General features: G+C 46.0%; 1 protein-coding gene across 5 annotated transcripts in view; it reads right to left on the minus strand.

Moving 5' to 3' along the window:
* The window catches only part of MCF2 (MCF.2 cell line derived transforming sequence), a 54,669-nt gene that overhangs the window by 3,087 nt on the left and 25,290 nt on the right, over positions 1 to 26,292 (minus strand). The window contains exons 7-30 of one of the 5 annotated variants that reach the window (XM_082289572.1): positions 25,709 to 25,858; positions 22,788 to 22,912; positions 22,214 to 22,328; positions 21,729 to 21,848; positions 20,405 to 20,596; positions 18,929 to 19,120; positions 18,614 to 18,785; positions 15,836 to 15,924; positions 15,178 to 15,266; positions 14,877 to 14,943; positions 13,010 to 13,125; positions 12,842 to 12,911; positions 12,392 to 12,484; positions 11,954 to 12,046; positions 10,853 to 10,978; positions 9,863 to 10,084; positions 6,349 to 6,441; positions 5,985 to 6,063; positions 5,399 to 5,462; positions 4,842 to 4,948; positions 4,650 to 4,762; positions 4,262 to 4,374; positions 2,709 to 2,809; positions 2,240 to 2,462 (exon numbers count right to left, since the gene is read on the minus strand). In XM_082289572.1, coding sequence (XP_082145698.1) covers positions 2,410 to 2,462; positions 2,709 to 2,809; positions 4,262 to 4,374; positions 4,650 to 4,762; positions 4,842 to 4,948; positions 5,399 to 5,462; positions 5,985 to 6,063; positions 6,349 to 6,441; positions 9,863 to 10,084; positions 10,853 to 10,978; positions 11,954 to 12,046; positions 12,392 to 12,484; positions 12,842 to 12,911; positions 13,010 to 13,125; positions 14,877 to 14,943; positions 15,178 to 15,266; positions 15,836 to 15,924; positions 18,614 to 18,785; positions 18,929 to 19,120; positions 20,405 to 20,596; positions 21,729 to 21,848; positions 22,214 to 22,328; positions 22,788 to 22,912; positions 25,709 to 25,858 — 2,754 coding nt within the window. In that variant the 3' untranslated portion in view covers positions 2,240 to 2,409. Of the gene's footprint in view, positions 1 to 2,239; positions 2,463 to 2,708; positions 2,810 to 4,261; positions 4,375 to 4,649; positions 4,763 to 4,841; positions 4,949 to 5,398; positions 5,484 to 5,984; positions 6,064 to 6,348; positions 6,442 to 9,862; positions 10,085 to 10,852; positions 10,979 to 11,953; positions 12,047 to 12,391; positions 12,485 to 12,841; positions 12,912 to 13,009; positions 13,126 to 14,876; positions 14,944 to 15,177; positions 15,267 to 15,835; positions 15,925 to 18,613; positions 18,786 to 18,928; positions 19,121 to 20,404; positions 20,597 to 21,728; positions 21,849 to 22,213; positions 22,329 to 22,787; positions 22,913 to 25,708; positions 25,859 to 26,292 lie in introns of those variants that run through there. The other 4 variants (XM_082289571.1, XM_082289569.1, XM_082289573.1 and 1 more) reach the window with 4 other exon arrangements.

Below are 26,292 nucleotides of genomic sequence, written 5' to 3' on the forward strand. Positions count from 1 at the left end.
ATGCCTGACCACTTGCAAGGCAGCTGAAACCAGCAACACATGGCTGAGCCTCAACAGTAGTTACATTCTGAATATTGCTCTTTCTGAGCACAGTTCTCTCCAAATATTTTTCATTTGAGCTCTGCATGTTACCACCTGCAATACAAAACTATTCTTTCATCATGCACGTAAAAAAATCCACCATGGGTTTGCACAGGAGAGAGAATAAATCTATTTGGAAGAAAAGAGCAAGGACTAATCTCAGAATTTACAGCTAGAGGCTCACCAGAAGGAAAATTCATTTTCAAAATGATCTCCAAGCCAGCCACCTTCCTCCCAGATAGCCTCATGGCTTCTATCCAGGCCAAGATTTACAAGAGGACCGTGGATTTGCAAAGCTGGAAATGGCTGGGGAGTGAAGCATTTACCAAGTGCCCCTCTGCTAACTTAAAATGCACAGCAAAAAGTTCCCAGTAACTGCATTATGATTTGTACTGGCTCAACACTGGAATAATTAGCAGGATGGGAGAGGAACAGCTTGTAGGCATGCAGGTATCAGTTGTCCTGTGGTGGCAGGTTTTGTTAGGGCCACAGTATAAATCTAAGAGGAAATGTGAAGGTAAGGGAACCATTTAATCTATTCAGCTAAAGGCTTTGCCCTGAAAAAAATCCTAACCTCCAGATTTGTATGAATGTTGCTTTGAAATTCTGTGACTGGACATAAAGTTTAATTAGGGGAACCTGGGGCCGAGCAATAAGACAGGCACTGCCCCCAGAGAATGCCAGAACTGCCTCTCCCCCAGCACTGAGGTGACTCCAACACTCTCTAAGCTCTTGGGGACCCCACATGTTAGTCAAGCTTACATTGCTGACATGCAAACCAGTATTTCAGCACAAGCAGCTCATAATCTGTGAGGGTTCTGATGCTCCCTCCTGCCCCCACTTTGCTCCACGAGCTTGGCTGCCTAATTCTCCCTCTGCTATACTGGAGCAAGAGCTCCATCTTCTGAAGAAGCAGGAAAGAGCCCGATCCAGACCATTCCCAAGGAGTCAGTGCTACAGTGTCACCTGCAGCATGAAGCGACCAGCCCACAGAGTAAAGGGAATTGCTGAATGCAAAAGTACTGTATGAAAATCAATTTTCAGAGTGCAAGTTGCTTATGGCTTAAGGACACATCGCTGAAAAACTCTAGGAATAGCTCTAGGAAATAGCAAGAAAACATCCTGCATCATTCCCCCAATATTTCCTGGAGTGCATGTAAAACTAGAATCATGCCTCGAGACTCCAGCCACGATCAGCAACAGCAGAAGAGAACAGTTACCTCAGCAGGGAACACAGAGCCTCAGTGCTCTCAGACCCCGGGACATGACTCTGGAGAACCTGGGACTCACAGGAGGCATTTTCTGTGGTTTCACCTCGTGAAATTCTCCTTAGTTTGTACTCAGCAACTTTGTAAACCAGTCTGGAGCTGACAGTCTCTAGGTTTTTGGGGATATGACCACTGACAATGCAAACCAGGGCTCAAAGTTTGCCAGCACCCTTTTTTTGAGATGCAGTCACAGCTGGAAAACCCTTCTGCATAGGACCTGGTGAGATAGCTACACATGGAGAGATGATCAAGGGAGCCATAACTGCACCTTGAAAACAGGGTGCCAGTAAACTCTGAACATTGGTCAGCAAACTATCCCTTACATAAAATCAGAAAACCTTCAACCTGTGAGATTTGACCGCCCTGCAACAAAGGGGATAAAAAATACCCTCCTGTATAGGATGGATGTCACTGAAATATACTGAAAAACCAGCAAGAGCTGACTGGAATTTTAAGCCTTTCAGACAGCTTCCTTCACATTCATCGGAATAATAGATTCTGACAGAAAGAAGTATTTAAAGAGAAATCTCCTTGCTAAATTTGCTTCATATAGTCATAACTAGTTTTTTGGGGTTTTTTTGGGTTTTTTTAATGGACTAAGTCTATGTGAGTTTCCTGAGCTGTTCCATATCAAACCCTGGTCTCCCATTTCCAATGGATAGCATGGTGATGAGGCAACACATGGAGGTGATGCTGCGTACATGGCAAGGGCAACAGGCTGCTCTTAAGGCATTTTCTTGTGTCACCTCTTACGCTTCCCTATCTATTTCTATGTACATTTACAGCTAGAAAATGAGAAATATGGGTTTGGAGACTCGAAGCCTTTGGCCGAAACCTGGTAACCTGTTTATTATAAACTTTATCTAAGGATGGATTAACCAGCAGGCAGCAGTGAGGGCAGGAGTGAGGCAGCAGGGAGGAAGGAAGTATTGCCTTTAGAGTGCTGGGGTCAGGCCACGATGTCTTTTGCAGCAGGAGGAGATTTTGCTTAGGTACCTCCTGTTCACACGGGGTTTGAGCTACTGCAGTGAGGAGGCAAAACAGTCACGGGAATCCCTGGTCAGACTCCGTCTCTTCTCCCCGATCTTCTACCCAGCGCTCTTGCAAAGAAATCTATGTTTTTAAATGCCTGGTTTTAATTTACTAGTGCCTAAAGTCTCAGAAACATCTTAATGTGTTAAACAAACAAACAAAAGCTTAATTTACTACTTTTGCAGGCTTTTTGGAATAGCTGCTTGCTTTTCTATTTTTCCAGCAGAGGCATATGCAGCCAGATTTAGTACATCAAGTGTAAAGCAAATGGCTTAAAAGACCTGATTTGAGATATGAAATATTTCTGCTAGGCGTGCTATCAAATACCTGCAACTTTGGCATTCCGAAATCTGCAGTCACCGACTACAATCTGCAGACTGTGGACAGGAATCCAGCCTTCTTTTCTTCTGTTTAGGTTTTTCACCAACCTTTGAATGACAACAGCATTAGTAACAGAAGCCAACCAACACCCAGGAGCCCTTTGGTGAGGGCACACTCTACACAGCTGGTGGTGCAAGCAACAATTTGTTCAAACCAGGGCAGCATTTTAACAGGACCTGAGCGTGCATTTAAAGTACTCCTCCCACCTAAATTTAGGAACGTAATTAAAAAGCCTACACCTCTCTAGACAATGGAGAGGAACAGGACTCCCTCTCAAGTCATCCTGCCCAAGACCTCCAGAGATGCCAGTAGAGGAAAACTGGCTTCTGATGGAGTCAAGGGCAATTATTTTCCTCACTCCTCTGCTGTTTAAACTGGTAGGATGATTTTAGTCAGGATACTGTAAGTAAATTCAAGCCAAGATTTAGGCAGCTGGACATACTCATGCTCATAAGTGACAACCCCGTGTCTCACTCATGCAGTGTCATTGGTGCTAACAATAAAGCTTGGTGTGAGAAATTCTTGACTAGCACGGGCTGAAGCCCTCAGGGAGAGGTGAACTTTCAGCAAACCTGAGGTGCTTTGCATCTTGCTTTTGCTAACAACAAATGGAATTTTTCAAAATGCAGTGGGACTAGATGATCCTTGCAGATCCCTTGCAACTGAAATATTCTGTTTTATCCTATTTTAATTTCTCTTAAGTGCAAGGGCTGTAGCTGTCAGCCAGGAATCCTCCACGAGGCATTGACATCTGTGCATTTACAGGCTGGTGCCTGCACAAATCTGATCCAGGTTCCTGCTAACATCACCCTTCCCACACCCCAAACAAGGCATTGGCACACTGGGCTCCCTCCTGCTGAGAGCCTGCGCTGGCTGATGAGAGCTGGGCAGAATCATCCTGGAAAGGAAAGAGCCAGAAACCTCAGCCAAACTGCTGTAAATCTCAGGAGGGGGCACGCTGCCCTTCCAGACAAGGACACCAATGGTTCGACAGGCAGCAGGCCTGATGCTCCCAGCCTCCAGGAGAGAACCAGCTGAGAGGGGGTATCTTGTGAGCCACAGCTTTACATAGAAGAGAAACAGGGTCTGCAGCCATCCCCCAGTTAACGTTCCTACAGCTGTCTGAGGGAGGAAAATGCCTTGCAATTACTCACTATGGCTGTTAATAAGCCCAGAGGAACAAAGCCTGGAGCTGAGCTGGCACAGGCAAAGGGAAGCACCATCTGAAGTGGGAAGAGCATGGCAAGAGGGGCTGTGAAGGTGTTGGTAAAACCCAGCTCACCCAGACACCCATGGCAAGGGAAGTCCTGACTTGTTTCCCCAGGCCAAGCCAGTGTGGATGGCATCCCATCTTGGCAAGGGAATGAATTCTCTAGCTTTCTGGAATAGTCTAAAGCTCAGTCAGGAGCTGCAGTGAGTGTATCACCAGGCAAGCCACATTTCAAGGGACTGCCTTGCAGGCTCTTAAAGATAAGGCAAAGAAATCCTAAAATACCTACCACTGTCCCTCACCATCTTCATGCAAGAGCTGAATTTCATCCCCGTTTTTCACCAGCAGGTCCTCTGATCCTCTCCTCTTGCAGTCTGCAAGGGCTGTGTATTTTCCTGGAGACTGTGGAAGAAAGAAAAACTTATCTTATTTAGCTGCATTTCACATCACACAACTGTGATTTCTGACTGCTGCAGGGAATGTGACAGAGCCCTATCAGCTACCTTAATTAAAATTACTTCAAGAAACTGTGGCTGAGACATCTTCTCATTCCCCAAACTGAGATACGGAAATTCTGAGAGGCATGGACAAGATCCATCCATTACCCAAGGAAAGCAAGGCAAGATGACTGACCATGGCAGCCCCCCAAGCTCTGCCACTACTGCACCTCCACCTACCAGCTGGTTCCCGTCCTCCTCTTCGGTGTCCGAGCAGTTGGAGAGGTACTGGTGACCCGACCACTCCTCCAGCCCCTCGCAGATCTCCAGGGACTGGGACATTCCTGGCCAGCCTGGAAGACAGTGTGGGGCTCAGGCTGGGGGAGGCTGGCACGCACAGAAATGCCCTGAAGGGAGGGGAAGGGGCCATACTTCTGTGGGGCTTGTTCTGGGGGGACACGAGCCCACTGTCCAGCATCACCGGGCTGGTGCGCTCCGAGTCGTTCTCTTCAGAGCTGATGGAGGCTCTCTGCTGCTTCCTGAATCGTTAAAAAAATAGAGAAATCAATCTTAGTTTTACTTCACGAATGAACACAAACTCCATGAGGTTTTGTAAAACAGCGTCAAAAATAATACTGGTACCTCTTACTGCATGTTTCTATAAAGATTGAGGATTTAATGCCCGGTTCCTAATCTTTCTGGGAGGGGAGATGAAGTTGCTGCAGTGTGAATTAGAGCCCTGTCTTTGGTCTGTCTCCATCTGCAGAGCAGCTGCAGCTCAGGCTGAGCTGCCAGGCTCAAGGGTGGCCCTCGCAGACCCTGTCCCCAGCCACTGCCACTGAAGGGTGAGCAACAGCACGTCCCTCCTGTCCCCTCCCCAGAGACAGAAACGGGGCCAGCACAGAGGCAGCAGGACCCAGCCAGCAGGAGCTGGGTGCCCACTGATGGGAGGGCACCCCAGGGAGCCCCGGCCAGCTCCTGGCACTCACCCGTCACTCAGCTGGGACGAGAGCGGGAGCTGCTCCGAGCACGAGCCAGGCTGCTGCTTCTCCACTGCTGGCAGGGCAAACACAGCTTCAAATCCAGTTTTTTTATTAGCAACTGTCACACTTGAAGCATTACTTTTAAAATTAGACCTTTTGTACAACCCTATTGATTTCTGTTCAGAGAAAAACAGACCTATGGACTCTTGCAAAGCACAGACTTAATTATGATCAAGGTGGCATGCTAGCACAAATCCAATACCCAGCATGCTACTGAGGACCAAAATACGCTTAAAATCAGGGGTCTGTTATGTATCTCGTTGAATTAAACCTATGATAACAAACGTGAAATAATCCCCAAGGTAATGATAACCAAAAAAATGTACTTCTGTAATTCATTTTCACATGAGCACCCAGCTTTTACTGCTCCATGTTATTTCCCTGTAATGTAAGGCCTCACTCCAGCATTTTGCTACCAGGCTTCTAAAAATCAATTCTCCAGTGAAAATTAGTGGACTTGAAGATCAGCAATGTGACAACAGGAAAGCTTCTGCTGCACCATGAAAGCCACAGAGAAATTGGTCAAATGTACCTTTTATGAGCTCTTGCTGCTTGAACAAAATTTTTCTTATTTCATTCAACCATGCCATCTTCAGATCTACTGTTTGGGCCTGGAAGAAGAGAAAATTGTCTGAATTTTGAATTAGGAGTCATCATTATAATGTAGGAATAAAATCTTTTCTCTGCTGTAATTAACTGAAATCCCCTTTTTTTCCCCCAAAGCTACCAATAAATTTTAAACAGTCTTAATCTTTTCAAATTGATGATTCCCATTACATCCAGGCAAGGCACAGTGGAAATTGTAGAGCTATCACTACAACCATAAAGACCAATGAGACACATTTTCTTCTCACTGCTCTGAGGGTGTGCAAATACCCAGATCTGAAGCTACAAACCTGCACCACATACACCTCTTCTCTCCCACTGTACCAGATCTCAAATTTCCGATGATCTCCTTTCACATTCTCAGTTATTCCAACTGCATTCATCTGCAAATCCAAACAACAAATTTAAACATAATTCAAAGCTCCCTCTTCCCCAGGAATCCAGACTTTTGACGGCAAGTTAAACTTGTTTTCACTGAATTTAACATGTTTTATCAATTTTAATTCAAGTAGCAACCGAAAGTCATTATCTGTCTCATCCCTCCTGACTTTCTATCAGCTTGCTGCATTTTGGATAAGCTTTCCAAAACCAATCAATGGACCTTCGGGAAGTTTTCATTTGGGAATGAGTGGAACTGACTGAAGCATCATCGCAGTTGCCTCTTTCAGCACAGAATTTCTCAGATTTGGCATATGAAGATATATAAACACGTGACATGTTATTTATCTACATACATTATTTCTGCCATATTATTCTTTATTTGCTCACTAAATTCTTTGTTTCCCTCTTTCAGTGACCTTTAAAACCCATTTGTGAAGCCCTTAGCTCCTTTAGGGGTTTGAGTTCAATGCCCTTTGGCCCCTGACCATCCCTGTAGTGGTGATGGGAAAAACCCTAAGGTTTCCAAAAGCAGGGTTAGTTTTTGGATACACAGCCTGAGCTGCCCCAAGCCTGAGCTTTCAGGATGCACCCAGGCTTGAAGCTGAATGCTGCTTTACTCAGTATCACCAACCACTTTTGATAGTCTGGATGAAAATACCACAGGCCCAAATCCTTCAGGATCTGCACAATGTGACCCACCTGAACCAAGCTTAAAACTATGATTAGAGACAAGAAACTCTTCAACAACAGGAGACCTCTGACATCCCTCCTGAACAGGCCATGAAGCTGAAAAATGCTGTAATACCTGATATCACATAAACCATCCTCTCCCTCAAAGCAGAGTTTGCTGGCAATTAAGGGATGGTCAAAAATAGCTCAGGTATCCCACCTGCATGTTTTGGAGCAGATGTAATAACAAAGGTATCATCTATCATAAATTATTCACACAGACTGCATTAGACAAATCCATTATAAACAAACAGAACCTCAGAAATAACATCTGTTCAACACTGCTGTCCCTCCTTGGCACTATGCGCGTGCCCAGAGCTTTTGGTCTGAAAGACGTCCATGACTTACAGAAGAGGTCCCACGAACAAATGTTCTGTTCCAGCTTTTTCAAATGTTGGTGCCCCTTTGCAGTGACATGAACAGCCTCAGGGAGGAGCAACCAAGTTGCTCTTGGCATCACAGAAGCATTCAGGCTGGGAAAGACCTCTACGACCATCGAGTCCAACCATTCCCCCAGCACTGCCAAGGCCACCACTAACCCATGTCCCCAAGTGCCACATCCACACATCTTTTAAATCCCTCAAAGGATGGGGACTCCCCCACTGCCCTGGGCAGCTGTGACAGTGCCTGACCACTCCTCATATCCAACCTGAACCCACTGGTGCAACTTGAGGCCATTTCCCCTTGTCCTGTCAAGATGCCTTAGAAAGCCAAATGAGGCTCCATTCTGATATTATAAAAACTTAAAATTTATGAAAGCTGTTGGAAGGGCAGCCTAGAGAGCACCTCACCCACTCGCTGCAATTCCCAGTTCTGTGCATCTTCTCTACCTTGGCAATTTACAGAGGCTCCTACAAAACTGCCCAGGCATCAAGATATTAGAAATTTTAGATGACCTACTATGATGATGCAAAGAAAAAGCACCAGGAAGAGACAGATTGAAAGTCTGTTCATTCAGGTTAGTGGATTTTAAAATTCTATTTCCTCCCCCTGCCCAGGATTTACTGTCAGCAGTTGGATCACTGCAGTGCCAACCAGGCTGGGTTAGTGCAAAGCTCTGGGATGGTGTTTATCTGCATCAGCTTCCACGTGGCACCAGGCAGATTTACCTGGCACTGCAGTAACCTGCATCCTCTAAGTTTCTGACTCTCAGCTGAAGAGGTATTGACCACTGCACATTTTACAGCATACAGAATATTATCCTGAGGGTTTCTTTTGTTTGTTTCACGGATGATCTGTTACACAGCTTCTACCCAACAGCTCATTGCAACCCTGAATCCCAAAAAAAACCATTGCTGCAAAGAAAAATAATTTCCTGATACTTGGGGACATGGTTTAGAGGTGGATTTGGCACTGCTGGGTTAACAGTTGGACTCAATGATCTTAGAGGTCTTTTCCAATATCAATGATTCAATTTATTTGATCACGAATCAAATAAATGTCGAGCTCCAGAAATAGGATTTTGCCCTCAGAACAGCAATTCTCAAAACATATGTGTGCAGATGTAATCCTGTTGCATCCATGGATTCCCTAACCCCAACCTCTCTGTGTGTCAACTGGAAAATGAGCCCTCCTGAAGCAAAGGAAAACATTGCCTGGACTCCTGAGCACAGGATTTTCTCCTCTGAGCTGGATTTCCCCCTGCCACCTCTTCAGTTCTTTCAAAAGCATGTATGGTAAAACAAGTACTGCAGGGAAAACAAGCTCTCCAGAAAGAAAACGATGCTGTTTGGGGAAAACATTAGGTACCAAAACATATGGCCTGAGACTTGCTTTTATTACATCATTTGTAACGTGCACCAGAGCTGAACAGACTTACCTACTGTTACCTTGTTTTCTGACTGCTCATGCATCTCCCTCCCCAGACCCCACTGAGAGCAGGGACCTGCAGCAGGGATCTGCTCTGCCTCCAATTCTCAATTTTTTCCAATCTAATATATACCCCTACTGGGTTTCTATTCTTCAACAAAAACAAGGCAGAGCACTGAGGAACAAATGCTGATATTAGAACTGCTCATCACATGCATTATGCCAGAAGGTCTCTTCTAGAGCAGTGCTTGGGGAATTTTACTGGCAATAGTTAGCATTTATAGGGTTGGGACTGTTGCTTACATCCCTCGCATTTTGCCATAGGCTACTCTTGTCATCTGATAATTGTCCTTTTAGCTGCAGTTGGAGCCTGCAAAGGAGAAAGGCAATGGGGAGGGAGAAGAGTTATCCCTGCATCCTCCTGCGGGGTGGGAAATAGGGCTCAGGAGCAGCCAGGCAGAGCCTGCCCTAGGGGCCTCCCTGGGGCACAAGGAGCCTCCTCGCTCTCCCATGTGGGCTGAAAGACACAAAACGCCCTTCCATGCCCTCACCCACTCCTGGAACACGGACTAGAGCAGGGGCCAGGCACAGCTGTACCCCTGGGATTGGCACAGCTCCATTTCCCTGGCAGAGTCACATCTGTGGCTCCGGGTCCATGGGATCTCCCGGCTGCTGCCTCAGCTCTGGGGTCCTCAGAGTTCATTCAACCAAGAGCCCTCCGTGGATATGGCACGTCCCTGTGAGGCATCACAGCCCTCAGCAGCAGAGAACAAGCCACTGGCTCACAGAAGAAATGCCCTTTGGCTCTGCAGAATCACTGGTCTGCAATACACACGGCTGTGTAAAACACCCATACCTTCATAAATAAAAACAAAAACTCCTTACTTTCAGAAAGTGCTTAAAGCTGTAAGATGAGGTTTTGTCATATCCATCTCCGTGCTCCTCTCGCTTCTTGCAGAAGACCAAGGCTTTCTCATACAGAAACAGGTGCCTCTGCATGGGCTTGAACCTGGCAAGATCCTTCATTTTTGTTGGCCCTTTTCGGTGTCCTGTCCAAACACTGAAAGATCCCTGCATCAATACTTTCCCCAGTTCGCTTAGGTCACCCTGAGGAGAGCATGACAAATAAAAAAAGAAAGAAAAAGACATCAATTAAGATGCAAGAGGATTCTCCAGTGACTGGACACAGGGCCAGCTCTGTTCCAAGGCACGTCCCTCCAAGAATAAGTCTTCCTGGAAGGATCAGAGGATCTTTTGGGAGTGATGACCTGGTCCCAGGGGGAAGGAGAGGTCTCATGCAGGGCTGCAGCTAGTCTAGAAAGTCAGAAACTGGAAGAACTCAAAAGAAAGGAAAACCATCCAGCTCCTATGGAAGAGCTCAGGGGCTCTGGGCTACTTCAGTGAGACAGGGCAGATGAGATTTGAGCCTGAACTGAGGTGTCGGAAGTTGGAATTCTCAAGGAGGCCAGAACTGGGATCAGCAGCTTTGAAAGCCTCACCCTTCCCTGAAGCCATAGCAAAGACAACCACTCCAATGGGAGAGGCTCAGAACCAGCCTCAGAGAGCAGTTTGTTAAACGCTGAATGTGAAATGCTACAAAGATGGTGAACTTAGGTCAGCCGTGAGAACACAAAGGTGCACACTGGAAAAATACTCTGGAAAACCACAAGGTGGCAAGTATGGGCACTGTGCAGCCCTGGGTATGTCCCAAACCCCTGAAATCAGATGGAAGACTGTCACCTGTGAGGGCTCCCTGATCCCATTCACTTTGTAGCTGTTCTGGGATAGTTCTCAGCTCACACATTCTGGACACCATCCATTCCCAGTGCATCACCCGGCCTTGTGCAGGGGCTCTCATTGCTCAAACCTACTCACATCATATCCTGTTATTGAAATCTGATGCATAGAGTCGTTGACTGACTTCAGCAAATCCAACATTGCAACCAGAGCTTCTTGAAGTTCCTGAACTCCATCACAGCTCGTGCTGTACTTTAGCAGCTCCTGAAAATAGAAATAGGAGAGCACGTGTTTGCACTTGAACAAAGCAGGTTTTTCCACCTTGCCCAAAGTTTGCAATGGCCAGAAGTGACCTATACTGAGTTTCTTTTTTCATGTCACTGGAAAAAGACTCCCTCTAAAGCACTCAAGTACGAGTGTGGAACAGGTCACTGAAGGATGGCCTATTTTTAATGTGTTTCCGTAAGGATGGTGTCAGTATAGAGCAGCACCACATTCATCTGATTCCTTTGTGTTGTGTTTTCCTGCTTGGTAAGGCATGGGAAATAAGGCTCAGGTTCTTCATTAGCTGCCAATATGCCACACATGCCCTCAAATGGGCTTGCAGTAGATGGTTGTCTTCAGACTGGCAGACACAAGAAGGCTCTGGATTTTATAAATTCTGTTCCAAGTCAGTAAATGGAAGACAGAATTTTACCACTAAGATAAAATCAGTTTCATTTCAAATCTCCTGTGTCCACTTACAGCTGCATGTATACTCATTCAAGAGTCTAGAGGGTGAAGTCAGAAGCTACTGCCCAAGTGTTAACCCTGCCTTACAAAGTGAGAATAACAGCACTGCCCTGCCTCAGACGGGGGGCACGAGAATTAAGGCATTAAAGATTACAGGCACTTATCAACACCTGAGGAGAAGAGATGCAACAATCTATTTCATTCATCAGATTCTCAAGATTATCTCTGGCTCAGTTTTCTTACAGGTGCTTCTGTAATTTTGCATCTCTGAACGGATTCAAACAGTCTTTCTCTCCTTAAAAAATGGCTTGTTAAAAGCACTTGTTCCCTTTTCAGGTATGTGAACATTCATCTTCACTGAAAGTCACTTCAGAGGGCCAAGATAAGCAATATGTCATCCAAAGCTCCCTGCTGATTTACAGGTAACCTTTAATTGACAAATAAAGCAAACTGGAAAACAAGTCTAATCTATCTGTGATGCCCTTTACAAGGCAGAGCATGAGATACCTTCAGAAGTAACTGGTATTTTGTCAGGCGCTGCACTGGTTTGAGCAAATAGGAATCCAGCCCCAGCTTGTGTTCTAATTTTCTTTGGCATTCCTGGAACATAGAATTCAGGCTAAGTAAGTTCTGCAGCATCTATAAGTAGCTATTCCAACAGCACGACCGTGGGGTTTGATGGCTCTCAAGATTTCATGTCAAAGCATTGAATGGTGCCTACAACTAAAGAAATATTACAACAACATGCAAAATAACACAGTGAGTGGATCTGCCTTGTGCTCCTGGTGTACAAGGAACTCCAACATCTCTTTCTGCGAGTCTTTTGTGTGCACTTTTCACACAACACCAAACAAAATGCAGGAGAATTGTGGGCTGTCGAGGAGGGTGTTTAGGACAAGGGAGTGTCCCACAGTGATGCCAGCCTGGGTAGAAGAGGCAGCTCACCTGGAAGAAGGAGCTTTCGGAGCACTGCCTCCACAGGGACTCGGAGCGGGGCTTGTTCTGGCAGTACTTCTCATACATCTGGAAATCCTCCCGCTGCAAGGGAAGCCGAAAGGCAAGTCACCCTCAGGGACCCAATCCTGCTGGGCAGCAAATGAGGCCAACGCCCAAACTGTGCGTGCTTTTATCTCTGCTGCCAACTTTACTATCTCAAAGTGACAGATTTTGGGTGAAAAAAGCACTGCTGGGGATGCCAGCAGACCCCGGCGTGGTCACGATGGCTGCTCTGCCCCATCCCTGCTGGCCAGGCTCTGCCACTGCTGGCCTGGCTGTTGGTCCTGAGGCTCAGGAGCTTCTCACTCAACCGACATAAGTGAGGTGTTGCAGAGCGTGACAAACCAGGAGAAACATTGGCCTTCGAGTCTGCTTTATACGTGAAAATGAGTCACCCACCCTGTCTAGAAAACAACATCCCACTCTCTCGGGTGCTCCCAGGCAGTTTTCCAAACTGTGCAGGAAAATTCTGCAAGAGATGGGAGAAGGGACAAAAACGCAGCAGTGAGCAAGGTAAGGTTTGCGTATTTCATCGTCTGATAAAAAGGGAACAGAGCAACACCATACTTGTTGTGGAAGTCATAGATCTCGGGCATGTTTCCGAAGAGGACGTCCTTCCTGTTCCTCAGCACGGGGGGCAGGAGGATGAGCATGGCAGGATTATCCATCTCTGCTCTGTAGCCCTGCCAGATGCAAAAAGGGCTCATCACTCAGCTGCCATCTCCTCAAAGGCAGATAAAAAGGGGACATGAACAGACTTCCAAGACAATCTCTTTGTTTCTAAGTGCAATATCCCTTTTATTCCCTGTTCTTCGGTCTCTAAATCCCTGTCTTTCAGTCTCTGGGCACATGGGGTTGTGGTCCAGGAGGGAGTGGCTTGAGGCAGCTCCTGTGGGGCCGGCAGCACTGCAGAGATGCTCCCAATTCTCCAAAGGCAAATCAGCCTGGCTGCAGGAGAGGACCCACAGGAATACCTGTCACATCTCCTCTGTGCCCAGGGGACTCAGGAGTGGCAGTGTGTGTGTGCAGAGGGAGCAGTTACACACAGCCCCACCAGAACCACTGCAGGAGGCAGTGAGCTACCAACCAGACACAGCTTGGGATCAAATACCAAAATCAATGGGCTTTTTGCTCCTGTACAAGACATGCTGAGCACCAGGGTCTTGCTTTCCTCAGTGCTTCAGGAATTCTGGGCTCTGTGGCTCCACTTGCCCCTTGAAATCACAGGCTCCCAAACTGGGGAGGAGCTGGAATGGAGAACACTGAAATACAAATTGTTGAGTGGAACTAGGAAAGAATGTAAAGCTCCCCAAAGTAACATCCCATCACTGCACAACTGCACCAGATAGGGCAAATTTCCTAACTGCAGTGCAGGGAGAAGGCATGGCCAGAGCTCAGGACCATCAGGGCAAAGAGGACCCCAAGACTGCCATTAGCCACAGCTCAAGCTGGTCCCCAAGGACTGCACAGAACTGAGGCCCTTTTTACATGAGCAGCAAAAACGTGTTCAGTATGTACAGCACATCTCCTTTGGCTTTCCAAACTAATCTCTCACACTCACTGTGGTTGGAATCAATATTCCTTATACTAAGCAGGCATTTTGTAGTTGATTAAGGATGCAATAGATGATAAGTATCTGGAAAATCAGTCATTTTTATTTAAGGCCAGCAAGCAGGCATTCCTCTTCAAAGGAAATACTATTTTCAGAAAACTGAAGTCTATCTGTCCATTTTTCTCTATCTAGACTTGATGTGCACAGCAATAAATCTGTGTACCTGCCAACTGCTTCATCACAGACAGTGTGGTTTAACAAAAACCCAATCAGTGCAGGGAAATTACGTGTAACTACCTGCAGTCCAACGGATTTATATCCTGCTTGCTCCTGGGTGAGAGAAATGTGAGGGGGAGAGCTATTTAACAGCCAACTTGTTTTGGCCATCAGCAAGAGTTATTTTGGAATAAAGTAGAAGTGTCTAAAATGGCAGTATGAGAAATCATAATCTGCTTTCTAAAGTAATGTGCTTCATACGGCCATGAACTTCACAGCATTGAGATGGAATTCTCCCAAGGATAAAACACAAGCCTCTTTCTTTTGTCTCCAAAAGGTAAAGGGAATTAGGGAACAGTAAAAAGAAACAGCTTTTTGTGTATTTTACAGGCACTGCTAAGACTAATTACCAGTGCTTTTGTGTACAAACAGAAGGCTTCTCCTCCATTGTAGATGAAAAGCTCATCCTGACACCAACTGTTCCTGCAGATGCTTCTAACAAAGAAAACTTAAGGAGAAAACTTGAGCATTTATGCCTAGCTTGGGATCTGACAGTCTGGTGGAAACCTGCCCTGTCACATCTTCGCTTGGGCTGACAGAGTGGCAGGTGCCCTTTTGTACAAGTCACCAGGGAACAGTAATGAGCAACCTGGAGAAGTCACTCACCGTCAAAACAGTGAAGAGCTCCTCCACATACACTCTCTCTGTTTCTATAAGCTCATTTATGACATGGCTAAAATAAAAAAAATAAAAAAAATAGAAGTATATTATTTGCATGTCTATAAAAAGCCCCACAGGTGATCACTGCAGTTCAAGGAGCCCAAAACATTGTGTGATCTCATTAATAACCAAGAGGTAAAAGCACAAGAGATGACAGCTGGGTCAGGCTGGAGGAACACAGGGATGGGGCAAGGATTGGCCAGAAATAATCATCATTTTAGGTGCTGTAAATGGGGTGAGTGCTTACCCTTTCAGTATATCTAAGCTGTCATCACTGTCTGAGATAAAATACTGCAAGGAATTCCGCTTCTCCTGATAGTCATGCATGACTTCAATCTGGAAGAGAAATGGGATGCACTGGAAGGAGCTGCAGGAAGGGCACTGCAGGGGCAGGAGGAGCCCAGCCCCTGGGGCCAGCAAGGAAACTCTTTGGGGAAGGATGAAATATGTTTCATTATAAGAACCCTTGTGCAGTAAACATTACAAGGGAATAACATGTAATGGGTAGCCAAGTATTCCCAGAAATTACTCTGCTACATAAAATTGGAAAATACTGGTGACATAATCCGTTAGTGCAGAGGTCAGAGAACAGCTTCCACAGGGGTGGTATCTGTGGATGGGGATATTTCCTAATACACACTTCTGTCATGTGAAAAATAAGTTCAGGGAATAACACACAGGAAATAGGTATCTGGATATTGGAAAATCAATCCAAGATAGAGCTCAGGTGCTGGACTAATCCAACTAAAGCGTATGGATGTAAGAGGGTTTGGGTTTGCTTGATTTTTTTTAAAGAAAAAAAGAAAAGAAAATAAAGAGATCAAATCCAAAGTACAATCAATCTTTAGAGCAGTTTCAGTTTTTCAGCGTATAAAACTCACTCAGATTTCGTGAATAATTTTTACCTTGCGAGAACTTGGAGTTTTTCTTGAAGTTTTCTTCCCAGGGAGAGAGAGATCAAATGAAAATTTCAAACTGGAATTAAAATCCACACCTTGGGTAGAAAAAAGCAGAATTACATAATGTACATCTATAGCGAAGGAGATTCTTCTGACAGAAACTAATAAGTCAGAAGGAAAAATGGGACACACTTTAAGATTAAATAATTAGTCAGTTAATACTAATAGCAAACTGTCCAAATAAAGGGTATTTATCCCAAACAATCCTAATGCCACATAGCATGTCACACGGTCATAAAGGTCGTAAAGTAAAAATATTTAGAAAAAACAAAATGCCCACTAAGGGAACACAGACATCAAAAGCTAACAAAAGTCTCTGCAGCCTGAGCATATGGTAACAGCAAAAACAATAAAAGCAAATAAACTACAGAAAAGAACATCCCCTACTAGGACACTGTTTTAAAGTCCTTTTATGAATGCAGGGCAAGATGCTCAGCTGTAATGAACTGTTTCTCCATCTTGCACACATGTATTGATACTGTCAGTAAACTATTACAAGTTGTAATTAAGCCACAGAGGTAAACTGGAAGCTTAAAAATAAAGCATCAGTCTCTCCAAGGAGTTATATGACATCATTCAAATACTTCATAAGAAGAACATGGACATGCTGGAGAGAGTCCAGAGGAGGCCACGAAGATGCTCTGAGGGCAAAGTGGTGTGGAGAGCAGTCAGCCCATCTTCAGCTGGGGCAGCTGTGAGATCCAGCTGTTCCACCTTACCACACCCAGGCCTTGGACCTTGGGGTATAAACAGAGAGCTCTGGATGCTGGACACAGAGCAGAGGTGTGCATGGGGTGTGACCCATCACACATGGGAAGACTCGAAAGACCTGAGGACTTTCCAGTGGTCCTGCTCAGAGACTGCCACGGGGACGAAGGGAACATGGATATGAAGCTGGCTGGGAGATGGGCACCAGCTTCTGTTGCAAGAGTGACTCTACTCCAGCACTTGGCTCTGCCACAGCCTGCAGTGCCACTTCTGCACATCTCACTACACTTTAGGGCTCGGGGAGCTCTTTCCCCAGCTCCTCCAAAAAAAAGGTTTAAAAATTAGAACCGCATTTCTCAGACAGGCTTCAAATCCAGGGCAAAGATAAAAGAGGAAGCATCTGTCCTCAGACAGAGAAAGAAGGGGGGGAAAGGGGCATAGAAATATAAGAAAGAAAAGAATAGAGGACGAAAGTGATGTGCTCAGAGTTGGTTTGGTTTCAATCCACACCATAAAACCCATCCATCTCAAAGCACTCCCAGCAGAGCTCAGCATGTGTCTTTGACACTGCACATCACACCAGCAGGCCTGCAGTGGTTTGATGTTTGGTATCAAACAGGCCTTATTAAAAAGCTCTCTTGTCATGATCTATCCAAAGAGGACCCTTTTGTCTTTCCCTCACTTGATCATTGCTTTCAGAAAGGGGATTAATGGAGGATACCTGTGCTTTGCAGGTGACCGAGTGCCTCTGCTAGAAAAACTTGCATCCCAGAAAAGCATGAAATAAGCCCAGCTGAGTGACAATGATCTCACGACATCCCACAGAAGTGGCCACGCATTTACCCTACTCTTTAAGTCAATAATTTGTCTTTAACCCTTTCCTCTTTCTAGAAAGCTGGAAAAGCTGTGCTAGGTAAAATGAGAAATGCTCTAGTTTAAAGACTCAGAGCTTTTTTACTGATTGAGGAAAGGGCTTCAGAAGGTAATGTGCTTTAGAGAGGATGGCATCAGCCTGGGAAGAGGAAATCTGGGATTTATTTGCTGCACTGGCCTGCATCTTGAGTAGCTTCATTTCCCTCATTCCATTTAGCTTCATTCCCACCCCACCACTTGGCTACTTACATTTCTCATTCCCTGAACTGAAGCTGCTTTTGCTGCTGTGTGACACCTGCTACAACCCACCATAACCAATATTTGCTAATTCATAATAAAAACCTAGTGTTAAAACACAAATGTTTAATTGCTTTTATGTAGTCAGATCGCTGAATTTAATATTCTGACACAATTTAGCAAGTCCCTGGTTGAAAATACATGGACACTACTTTGAAATCTCTTTTAATTCTGCCTGATACACTCAGGGCTGCCAAGGATGAAAGTTTTAATGTTATCATTTAAAGCTAACATGGTGCCACATCCCATTACCAAAACTAGGGCAGAACATTCAGTGACCTCAGTTCAATGAGAATTTGTACCTTTACGGGCATTAATTATTCCACAATTGGGATTTCAAGAGGACACCCTGAAGGAATCAAAAGGAGTTAAGCATCCAGCTCGTTTCTGTTCATGAGATTTGAGCTCCTCATTTCTCCAAGCTCCTTTGCAAACATCAGTCTAACTTTATGTCAGTTCCAGCTCAAGACAGCCACAGAGAATAGGCAAGATAATAAATTTATAAACCTTTCCCTTTTTTACCCTGTAATATTAATTCACCAGTTTCCAGCCCAGCAGGATGCCAGGAAAGCAGAACTGGAGGTGTGCACTACTTACAGCTCTTTTTTCACTGAGTATGAAGTGGAAATCAGTAACAAGCAACCAGCTTCACGTTTCACACAGGTATGGGAAGATTCACACAAAAATTGGAAAGATAATAAATAACCTGATAAATAATTAACACTATCCAATAACTGTATCTGCCAGCAAGGGTTAGGTAGTTTCTCAGAATCATCCTAAGCCTTACTCTTCCTGCCTCAAAGCAAAATTATCAGCTGAAAATACCACAGTTCCACAATATTTTACCATGTTTAGGAGAGAACAAGGGTGATTTTGATCTCGGTGGATTTTCGGGCCGAGGAGCTACTAACTGGACGGGCCGCACGTGTTTGTCCAAGAGCTTCTTGAAGCAGGACTGCCGGTTCTCAAACATGCTGCGAACATTTTCCAGCTTGACCTGCACTGACTGGATCTGGCACTGCAGAGAGTGAACAAAGACTCACATCATCACCACTAACTTGCACTTTGACCCAAAGCAGAGGACTACAAAGGTGACAGCACCGCCACACGGTCCAACCTTGCTTTTCACTTGGGTAATAAGGAACTGGAGGCGTTGCTTACCTTCAACTCAGATGTTAAGACTGATTCAAAATCATAGTGTAGGGCTTGGGGATCATAGTTTAAGTAGGCTGAAGAGCTTTCAAGAAAGCTTTCTATGTCCTGGAGTGCTTTCTGAGCGCCTTCTTTAGACTGGCACTTATCCATTTGCTGGTTGGCGAGCAGGTAGGCACCTTCATCGCAGCACTGCAGAGCCTGGGGACAGCACAGGCAGCGAGACCCTCAGTGCTACCTCCACTGCAATGAGGTTCTCACGAGGAATATCACTTATTGGATCTGTATGGAGCTAAACAGCACTCCCAAAGACCTCAGCACCTGCTGTGTTTTGATCAGAAAGCAGAAAGGCCACATTTTTTCTGTAAGGTGACTGCAGTCCTCAACATATCCAGCCAAGCTGTTCCTACCAGTACCTGGCTAGAATTAGTGGCGTACGTGACATGGAAGTACTAGTGCAGAGCTGACCCAAGGGATAAGCAGATGTTTATTTCTCCAGATGGGAAAGCTGAAGTGGGCCCTATGGAGCTTACAGTGAGACTGGCAGGTTTCTTGAGGCTCAGTGCAGGCTTGAACTGGGGCTCATTGGCACTCACACACTGTGGTGTGCACAGGGGTGAGAAGATGCTCCAGCCAAGAACAACAGAGAATCTCCAGTGCTGTGAACAGGAAGGGAGACATGGAGAGCAGGACCATGCTGTGCTCCAGCACAGCCCCAGGCTAGACCCTGGGCACCAACCAGGACTGCAAAGAGCCCAGGAGAAGCCCCTGTCCTGCAGCTGAGAGGCTGCCAAGGAACCGTCTGTCCCCACAGAGCAGCACAATGCTGAAGTGGAGTGCACAGAGAAAAAAACGAGCTCCCCAAAACAGGGAAATGGAACAGGGTCAAACTTCCCTGTTCCTCTCAATTGGCCTCAAGCGTATTACAGCCGTGTGCCTTCTGGCCTAATTAGCGTGAATTTCCCTAAATGAATATTTGATGCTGATTAAGATATCAAAGAGCGTTGGAGCCACATGACTCCACTTCCATGCTAGCATACAGCAGCTGTGCCTATCTACCAATCTGTCACCTTATTTTACACTCAGCTATGTTCACTCTTAATAAATCACTCAGAAAAAAGAGCTGGAGTTTGTGTGAAAGCATTACCTCTGTCGCGCTGGGCACGAAAACCTCCAAAGTCAATTAATACATGGATGTAGCATGAAAGCATGACCAAGAGCAGCAGCTGAACTTGGTGTTCTGAATTGCCCTTTGAGATGCCCACATCTTTTCTGCTGACCTCACAGCACCAGCAGATACCTGTTTGCTGACTTCCTCAGCTAAGTGAGGGGTGTGGGACTCCTCCAGCACTTGGGGAACACCTTCCTACCATTAACTGCTGAAGAAAAGCTGCAAATTTCAGATGCTTCCAGCTAAGAAGTGGAGAGGCTAACCCCATGGAGAAGATAACTGTCTCCTCAGAGCACTGTGTCTCTGAACTCTACCTGCTGAAGGCGGGTATGAAGGTCCAAGGTCTTCTGCAGGCGCATCTGCTTCCGTTTAATCTCATCAGACAGGAGGTCGGAATGGTGCCGCAGCTCGTTGCACTGCTGGCAGATCAGGTTGAGGGCGTAGTGATGGTTTGCTGCGAGCTGGTGTCCGTGCAGTATCACCACCTGAGCCTTCCCTATCAGATCCTTCAGGGAGAGGGAGAGAATGCATTGCACACTTACAGAAGTAGTGCCAACACATCCACATAAACCAACATGCACTTTCTCATCTTAGCAGATTTCAGGCACACATGGAGATGACGATACCATTAGGAGTAGCCAGAATGGGTGCCTTATGCAGGATAAAATGGTACCCACCATCTGGGAAGAAAAACTTTTGCTATCCATGAAGAGGAGGAAGAAGAAAACAATATTTCACCACAGCAGCAACGCTGTGAGTGCCTGCTGGCAATGCATCACTGCCCTCTCCAGGAATAAACTGCACCCTGAATAAACTGCAGCTGATGTCCAGTTTAGGCCCACTATGCTCCCAAGCACCAAAGGCAACTGGGGTAGTTAAGGTTTATCCTGATGGCAAGAACACACTATCTTTTCTGCACACCTTAGTCAGTGCAATGCTTATGGTTTCTCCAAGGCTGGCTTTCCACACTGGGATGGCTTTTCTGCTGCACCCTGCCTGCCTGGCCTTTTGATCCTCCTCCCTCTCTCCCTAAACATTTCTTCCAAATGGCCAGGCAGCCTCAGACCTTTCTCTAGAATTCTTATCTTCTGTGTCCAGATCCCCCAGGACTTCTCTGCTGACCCTGGCCCACGTGCCCAGCACATCCCTTTGCAAAGGTCACATCCTCAGTTGGGCTCCTGTGAATCATCTCTCTTCACTCTTCTTTCCCCTACATCTCTTAGTCTTCACCCATATGCTATGTTCAAGTCACAGGCACGTCAGGATACAACTTTTTTTTGCAACTCCATGTGCCTGGTAACAAGTTTCTGCCTATTAGCACAGCTAAAGCACTTAAAATATAAATAATTCTTCTTCCAGCTCATTAAATCCCACGCCTCCTCCATGTTCAGACATTTATCTGTTCCGGATTTTCACGGTGGCTCAGCAATTTATTTTAACTATGATAATTAAATACCCTGGCTTTCAGAGTGATCACAGTGCTGCTGCGCAGAGCAGAGACATGAAATCGATCCTTTCGTGCAGCACTTATCAACAAATTACACCAGAACCAGGTAATTGCACAAAGCACCTCCTACCACAAATACAGAATGTGGCTTGTTAGTGTTTCATTAGTGCTCTTTCTATGTATTATCTCACCTGAGCCATACCATCGAAATGATCCAAGTCCTTGAGCCTCTGTTTCACTTGGGGGACACTGTCGCCAGTGTCGGGCAGCTCCACTTGCTGACCCATTAAAAATTCAATGGCATTCTTGACCTAGACACAAAGAAGACGACTGCTGCAAAAGGATACAAAGCACAGCCAGGAAATCATTCTGAGACCAAAATTAATCACACTTGAGCTAAGATTGCTAAATCCAATAATACAACTAGCGTCCAAGAACTAATTTCTAAATTCAAAGATGCGGCCATCAGCAAAATCCACGCGGCTGCAGGGCAGTGATACCTCAATTAGCTCTGAATGAGGAAGCACAGAGCCCTCCCCAGGCTAGCTAGCTCTGCCACAGTCAAGGAACAGCTGCGTAAATTAAACGCTCTCAAAATAAAAAGCATAAAAACTTCTCTCTTCTCCATTAGGTCTCCAACTCTCCCTTCTGCCAATGGAAGTGTATCTGGTCCTACCTCTTGAAAACTTTGCTCAAACTTCCAGAGTTGTAAATATTGTTCCATTTTTAACTGGTGTTTTTCCCAGAAGCCGTCAAAAGCAGTCTCCATCTCACGCAGCTGACCAAGTAACCTTGGGCACAAAGGACAGGATTGGAACAATTTGCAAACAGAGGACAAGCAGAGATGGACAGGAGCTAGAGATCACTTATACAGGTCTTCTGGACCCAAGGTCTCAGAAGAAGTCAACAGACACGACTTGAGATGAGTCAGAGAGAGTTTTAATGAAACCCTCACTGCAGGTGACAGCACCTGTGTGAAGCATTTGTTGCTATCTCCATTTATCTGGGTAAAACCTGGGAGCCTGGCATGGCAGAACCCTGCATCTGCTCCACAGCCCCATCATAACAGTGGGGATAAAAATCAGAGCAAGTCAAAATCATGAGGCAAGTTGCCCAGCAATTTGATGGACTGCAGCAAAATTCTAGTATATCTTTTTATTTGATAGGTGACCTAAACAACCCATCTACACCTAAATAAATGGAGTGTTTCCACTGAAAAATCAGGGAAATTAGGGACATAGTGCACTCACCGATTCACAGTCTCCCAGTCCCCAGGCCTCTCCTGCTGCTGGTCCTGACTGCACTCCCCAGAGTCAGGCTCTTCAAAACTGCTCAAAAGCAAGTTTCCCTCTTTTGTGACTGCTGTAATATCTTCCTGTATAACACAAAACATTTCTGATTCAGGCTATTTATTGTGAGGTGAGGGTAAATAATTTCGTGTTTCTCCTGCCTTAGTTTCCCTGTGTGAAATGAAGCACCAATATCCAACAGACCAAAGGACTCCCAGCAGATGTTTTAGTCCTCTTAACATGGAGCTAGCCCTGGAGCTGCATGAGGCTGAGCCATGGACTGGTCACTGGGTGGAAACTAGCACACATAAAAACATCAGGCCACAAAATGATTCAAGAGGCAGGAGGCCAGCACGGCCCCAGCTCTCTCCTGATGAGCAGGTGGTCATCTCCTAATGAGACATCTGTCCACAAGTTCATGTCTTCGAGCAAGATTTTCCACAGCTTGAAGGCTGTGCTTCTCCATCAAGGTCAGGAGAGGAAGCTGTAAGAAGAGCATCTCCTGGAAAGACGAAGCCAGGACTGAGCCCACACAGCACCACTCACTACAACCTCTACATATAAAGTCAACACCTCCAATACAACCCCTGCTTAGGGAAAATTTAAACCCTTGGTGGGTTCATTAGCATCAGCTGAGGTGCTTTGTGCTGGCTGGGCTCAGCCCCAAAGCAAACAGGTGCATTTAGACAACTATTTTCAGGAAAAAGAGGCCAAACACAGAAATGAGAGGGAGGGAGAGAACACATGTAGCTGATAAACTGAGATGGAAGAGGCCCTGAAGGAATGACCTGTGTATGGCTCCACTGCAGAGCCAGGTACTGGAGGAGTGAGAGCCCATCCTGGGAGATGGCCAGGTTATTATTGCAAGAGAAACAACGCCAAAACCTCCTCAGGGAGAAGATTCAGAAAGCCCAGACTTGCTTAAATGTCTGCCTGCCCCAGATAGCTCCCAGCAACCTCAACATAACATCAGCTTCAGGACAGCAGCCCAGGAGCAGGACATGGCTGCAGGAACTTGCCCTCTGCCACACACAGTGTCCACTGCCAGTTTGCATCCCTGTCACTAAAACATCCTGCAAGACAACCACAAGGCAAAAACCCCATCTCCTTTTGATACTGCCACATGCAGGAGACTCAGAAGGGGGAGGAATTATGCAGCATGCTTTAGACTGCGGGTGGCTGTTATTTCATCCTCTTACACCTCACTCTCCAGAGACCCATGTTCCTCTTTCGATTCAAAGCCATTCATTATCCATACAGCAAAGCAGCCTGCCTGTCAAAAGGGTGTTAACTTGACTTTTTCTGTTCAGTATATCAATGGGGTTAATTTCTTAGTTACTCGGTTTAATTAATTTCTGCCTTTTTTTCATTGTGCTTGCAGCCAGTTTCTGTTCAGCATCACAGCTACATAAATTATTCTGATTGACTAATTATCTGAATTCAGGAGTCAATTGTACCAATCTTGGGGTTGTCATGAGAGAGACAAGGATCCCATGTCTTGCTGTCATCACAATCTGTGCAGTTTCTCATCTGCTTTTGTGTTTCATGGTCTTAGGAAGAACAAAAGAAAAAAGCCAACAGACCTCATTTCAGTCAAAAGCCAATGAGTGGTTTTGATATTTGAAATTAATAGATGAGGAATTAAAAGCAACAGATGGCTTGTACTGAGTGCTGCTGTGCTTTCTACGCAAATGAAAGCACGTGACGTGTTTAATTTCTCTGCAGAGAGAAGTGGGCATTGCTGACTGGTTTATCCACAGAACCACTCTGTGTAGTTGATATTTGCCCCCTACACTGTGGCCACAGTCCTGAGCACGAAGCTGAAGTCACTGAGTCATGTTGCAATAGATGTAGCTGCTATTTTATATCCCTCTCCTCATTTTCAAAGAGCAGATAGAGGCCCACTGGCAGTATCTATAATGATACTTTCTAAACATGCACACACGCGTTTATGCCTACACACAGCACAGTTTGGATGACATTCTCAGTATTTCTTAGAGACAGCTTTCTGGGAACTCATCAATGACAAATGATTATAAATTAAAATAGATACAATTCTTTGACTTAGGTAAATGAAACCTGCCACAAAGCAAAGGAGTTCATTCTTCAGCCGCACGGAACAACTATTAACACAGTGACTGCTTCTGAAGTCAGGGTTTGGGGCCAGGCCTGTGCTGCTCCCTCAAAGATGCAGGAGCACCAAAGACAACAGCCTGATAAAGCAGCAGCTGGCTGCACTAAAGCTTCTGTTGACTCCTGTAACAATATTAATTACAATCACAAAGAGTTGAAAAAAAAATTTAAATATTCAAGAAAAAAAATGTTGTTTAAGACAAAACCTGAAGGCTCACATGAAGACAGGGATCACGTCATGAATGCTCTGTGCTGTGTGCTCACATAGAAATCTTCACCTTGGACACTCCCCAGCACGGTTCCCTTAAGTCCCCCTGGGAAGATCCACCAGGCAGAGGGACCAGGGGACAAACCACCCCTCCAGACCTGCTGCTGAGCTTTGCATGCAGCTTTCTGCAGACAAGGGGCTGAGGCAGAGGGGATCACGAACACACAGGTGACAGAGCCTCCCACGGCCCTCCTGGCAGCCAGACGTGCCAAGCCCACGGGAGGAGCAGGCTGCAGACAGCGGCTGCTGCAGGCAGGAAGGAGCTGGCAGCTCTGGCAGTTTGCTGGCTCTGGCAGGGAGAGCTGCTCAGTGCACGGCAAACGCACAGGGAACACACAGAAACAGGCACGCTGTGTCCTGCTGTCTGACACCACGGACACGTGCACGGCAGGGAAGGAGGAGTGGGCACCAAACAAACAGGCCATGAACCAGCAGAAGCCCCACCAGGCTGTGCACACCTCGGAGCTCGGCTGAGCCGTACCTTGAGCTGGCAGTACCTCTCGGTGCGCAGGGCCAGGATGCGCTCGATCGAGTACATGTCCTCCGGCAGCTCCGTCTCTGCCAGCTCCGTGCCAAAGCACTGCAACATCTGGGCAATTTCCTTCACAGTTAGTGCAAAGCTCTCTATGGCCTGGTGGGACACAGTGATTGCCATCAGCTCAGGATTCACGATATTCCTACAGCTCATTAAGAGCGCGGGGCTGAGGTGTGCAAGGGGAGCCCACCAGCTTGTTCTGAGAGAGGTGGGTGGCATGGCCACGGCAGACAGAGAGAACATCCCACTGGCAATCCAACCTGCCATTCATTTGGGAGACAACATCCCAGGGAAAACTGAGAGTGTACAGGAAGCATAAGAACATACGGCAAGGCACAACTCAGGGAATTAAATGCCTGATTCCTGGCAATGTTAAAGGAAAATTCTTGCAAAGGGGAAGAAACAAAACTAAAAGGAAATTTTCTGAACTCTCTCCATTTGGTCAGTATGCAGTAGGGAGTCTCACTGCCCTGGTTCCCAAACACAGCTCTGATATTAATCACATTAAGAGACCATTATTAAAAAGAAGC

The sequence above is a fragment of the Coloeus monedula genome (assembly GCF_965178545.1).
Source record: "Coloeus monedula genome assembly, chromosome: 12".
In the NCBI taxonomy this organism is placed as follows: Eukaryota; Metazoa; Chordata; class Aves; order Passeriformes; family Corvidae; genus Coloeus; species Coloeus monedula.